The sequence below is a fragment of the Mercenaria mercenaria genome, chromosome 18 (assembly GCF_021730395.1).
Source record: "Mercenaria mercenaria strain notata chromosome 18, MADL_Memer_1, whole genome shotgun sequence".
Taxonomy (NCBI): domain Eukaryota; kingdom Metazoa; phylum Mollusca; class Bivalvia; order Venerida; family Veneridae; genus Mercenaria; species Mercenaria mercenaria.
This window is the reverse complement of record NC_069378.1, coordinates 5866087-5870649: the sequence shown is the minus strand read 5'-3', so window position 1 is coordinate 5870649 and position 4563 is coordinate 5866087. Positions and strand designations below refer to the sequence as shown.

The following is a 4563-nucleotide window of genomic DNA, read 5'->3' as shown; positions in this document are numbered from 1 at the left end:
ACACATACAGTCAAACTTATCTATAAAAACACACTTGGGGCAGCCAAGATGTGGTCTTCATTGGGAGGTGGTCTTTATTCACAGGTTAAAATACACTGTATATGTTAAAATGGGAAACAAAACATGTGGTCTTAAGAACCAGGTGGTCTCTGTTCTGAGGTGGTCTTTAACACAGGTTAGACTGTATGTCACATACTTCAGCTGGGTTTATACTACCAAATTAATATTAATTTATATTAGTATCTTTAAAATGTGTGTAAATTTTGATAATCAGTTATGACGTAGAACAATAGTCGAACGAAAGTGCCTCTAAACTGAATAATTGCGTCTTACAGTCTGATATTCATAGAGTCATAGTAACTCCACAAAATATATATTTCATCCTGGTGTCCAATTCAAAACAAATGAACAGTAAATTTAAGAAATCACTACAATTTTTTTTTTTTTTTTTTTTTATCGCCGACTTCCTTTACATGAAGAAATTTGCTCTAAACTTAAAATTATATCTGATTTATTCTTATTTTAATGGCACAGTACCTTCTTGAACTCTTTGTGTATCAATTATTGTCATGTGCCTTTCAGATATGTTTCGCAGATGTTAGGATAATAAGAGTACATAGTTTAGATCTTTTTTCTCCTAGAAACTGATTTCTCCTGCATTGCAGCCTTTCACAGAAGTTTAAAATAGATAAAATTCACTCGGCACTGAACACCTGCACCTTCTAAAGATCTATACAGAGCCATTCCATCTTCTACAGCAACTGATATTTTTAGTTGTATCTATCATTACAAACGATTTATTAACTAGTCTTTAAATTAATAGTTCGAAAAAACAATGGTAAGTTCCCATGAGCGTATAAAAATTGGAAATCGCCTTATTTATTTTTCTTAAAATTATCCGATTTCTATATCAAAAGGGAGACACGCGTATCAAACAGCCTTTAAGCAGATATAACTCATACTAATTGCCGTTCTTGGCGGAAAAGTTTGAAAAACATATCTTGTCTGCAATTGGTGCGTGACTTTTAGATGTTGAAAGAGAATAATATACACATAATAAAAATAACAAAGTTTTTCTCCATTTTACATTTCATACAACATTTTATGTAACGGCAAATTACAGATAAAATGGATCAAACTCCAAGTTGTTCATGCCTTATGATCACTCCGTTTGGGGCAACAGTATTACATGTACAAGAATGTGAATTTGAAGCAAACAACTATTTTCACGCTGAGTAAATTCAACAGTTTTGATACCTATGTTCTAATTTTACAAGAACTGTAAATGCACTACAACTGACAGAATTTGGTCGCTTCAAATTAGAGGTAGACATATCTTTTTATAACAGAAATACGAAGGGGGCCTCCGCGGCCGAGTGGTTAAGGTCGCTGATTTCAAATCACTTGCCCCTCATCGATGTGGGTTCGAGCCTCACTCGGGGCATTGAATTCTTCATGTGAGGAAGCCATCCAGTGATGAAATGATGCACGAAGGGCACCTGGGGTCTTCCACCACCATAAAAGCTGGAAAAGCGCTATATGACCTATAATTGTCTGTGCGACGTTAAACCCAACAAAATAAATAAATACAGAAATTCGAACAAACTTTAATAATTTATGAAAAAACAAAAACAACGAAACAATATGCAAAATTGTGCAACTTCTTGTACACACTGTTTCAATCACGAGAAGGAAAACACATTAACTTCCAAAATATAGACTTAAAGTTAGTCAATGAAGAAATAGTAGAAGTGGTACAATAGTTTAAGAAAAAATTGAAAATTACCAATATGTAAATTGTTTAAAAATATTGTTTCAACAGAAAATTAGGTGTTGTTCACTCTATAATGCGGAATACTAGTATTAACGGTTGAAACGGTTCGCAGATTGATGAAATATTATGTACTCTGACAATAAAATTGAAAATGGAATACACTTCCGTATTGAATTAACAAGATATGATCATACAAGACAGCAAGTGTTTGGCGACCAGTTAATAGACAATATTTACGCTCAGAAAAGCAAAGAGGTTAAACTGTGTTATTAACCGAACCAATTAGGAAAACTGCAAAATACACAGTGAAAGCGTGCATGTATAGCTGTGTTATTAACCGAACCAATTAGGAAAACTACAAAATACACAGTGAAAGCGTGCATGTATAGACATAGGTCTAAATATACATATTAATTTCTGTACTTATACAACTCTGTAGATAACAGGAAATCAATCAGATAACTATATTTTAACTTACTCATACATTTATACAATGTACATATCATTTATTTTTTTTTTTCATAATTAATTGCCAGTAAAATATATAGATACAGCGGGTATTTTCTATGTCTTTTTTTTTTGCAATATTTCCAGGCATTTTTTTGCTTCTGATTATTCTGTAAAACGTCCTTGCAATAACATTTTTTTAGAGTAAGTCTAATTACATTTTTAATGACAAGTATCAGACAGTAATTTACAAAGGATCATCATATATCATTCTTCAGGTAGTTGATTTAGGATACTAACAAAGAATCTTTTAACATTTTACGTACTATCGGTAGTTAGGGAAAGGGCTTAATAATTTAAAGTTCTCTGTGATTTGATAATAAAAAAATGGAAGCAATCTATAAATTATCTCTGTTACTTAATTATAGAAATTTAAAGGTAACAGTAATTAGTTTATATATAAAACGTACACTTTTCTATAAAAAAGTCCATTATTGAAATTGTTCAAACATTTTCATGTTTAATGTATTTCTTTTGTACTTAGATAAACTTGTATTTTACAGTGACTTATAAGCCTACGGGGCTATGCGTTTCTTGTTTATATGTTTTAAAACATAGTAAAACACAAATCAATATAATACGAAATGTACTTACTTTCTTTATTTACATTAAAAAAGTACAAAATAGTAAAATTATGCATAAGAGGTATTTATGATAACAAATTGGGTATTAATAATAACAAAATCGTGAGATTCTGCAAATGTGATGTTAATAATACACTGAATGCCTTGCCGGTTAATAGTTAGAACTACTGCCTGGTGTTCGAATTACAGATGGCAAATGGTTTTGACCGCCAAGCCATTTAATAAATGTTTTATAACATGACATCAGAAATAGGTTTTCATAATTTTTTCCTCCAAGTTTTGATTTTAGCCTAGCAAAATGTAGTGTTGAATTTTAAACTGGGCAATAGCACAAACTACTGACCGGTGATTTATATAAGGATTTATGTAATAACAATGTTGATATACTTACTGAGCAAGCGATACTAATATATCCAAATGCTATGAGGAACAACGGTATAAACCATCCAAATGTACAGAGGCTTATTGTATATGAAAGTGCACTACTATCCTTCACTTCCCATTTCACACAACATGCTATTCCAACTTCCTCTTCTTTATATCCCGACCAACCGAGCAAAGGCCCAGTTGCCCAAGACGATCCGTATACAAAGCAGCCCAGAATCGCTATCATACATCTAAATGGAGTGTTTGTTAATCTCTTATCATGTCTGACAATAACAAAGTATCTCTCCATTGCGATCACCGTCAACATAGCTATCTGAGCTATCCCAAAGGAAGTTGTTATAAAAGCATAATACTGACATAGTGTATGACCAAATATCCAATGCTTACTAAAACTCGAAATTACAACAAACGGGATACCAAAAATCGCTTGGCCGATATCACTTAATGCCAGCCCTATGATCAACGTGTTATCAACTGTTTGAATTTTTCTATTTGTTGCATACGTATAAAGTATTGCAAGATTTGTTGAAAATCCAATCACCATTATTATCGTCATTAGCGATCCAATTATATAATAACTAATTGGTTGGAAAAGAGTTATATCCGTAACGACATGACTAGCGTTCACAGTTGAGCCGTTGTTCTCACTCAGCAGTGCTACTTCTCTATCGCTACGATTGTAGAAACTATGTATGACAATATCGGAACTCATTCTAGCCGGCAGAAGTCAAATATCTAGAAGAGTAAAATTCATTGCAATGACAAGAAAAGGAACGAACGACAGTCTTTTGTCAGACAGGTATTTCAATATTCAATAGCCACACACAAGAATTATAATGTAACGTAGTTGTAGTAAAAGTATTTCTAGGAGATAGTAATCCAGAAAAGAAAATACGATAACAGTTATATAGTTATACTGTATCTGCTGCAAATGACAAGATGTCATGAATTTTCAAAACACCTTCTCGTTTGTTATTGATATCCCCTACGGTTGCACATTTACTGTAACGCAAAAAGTTATCTTGAATACATTCAGAAAATGCTTGATTTATTTTATAAAAACAAGCACCCACGGTAACCCGAATTGAATCATTGTAATCATAATGAGATAAATCAAATTACTGTGTTTCGCGCATAGTTCTTTTTCTTTTTTTTTATCAGGCTCGCCCACAAAGTAATAATTACTTTAAGCCTTGTCACCTATATTATGTAATACCCAATATATTTGTTTAACAGAAACTCAATAGGCATTGCTGACAGTTAGAACTCTCAGAGGTAACAACTCGTTTTGTCAGCAAAATAAAGGTAGTA

At 32.4% G+C, this 4563-nt stretch overlaps 1 protein-coding gene across 1 annotated transcript; it reads right to left on the bottom strand.

Annotated features, from left to right (window-relative positions):
- Window positions 1-2977: 2977 nt before the first annotated feature.
- LOC123539351 (visual pigment-like receptor peropsin) lies at window positions 2978-4035 on the bottom strand. Its single transcript, XM_053529532.1, has one exon. It carries the CDS (start codon window positions 3962-3964, stop codon window positions 3179-3181), a length of 786 nt encoding a protein of 261 aa, XP_053385507.1. The 5' UTR covers window positions 3965-4035; the 3' UTR covers window positions 2978-3178.
- Between the last annotated feature and the right edge of the window lie 528 nt (window positions 4036-4563).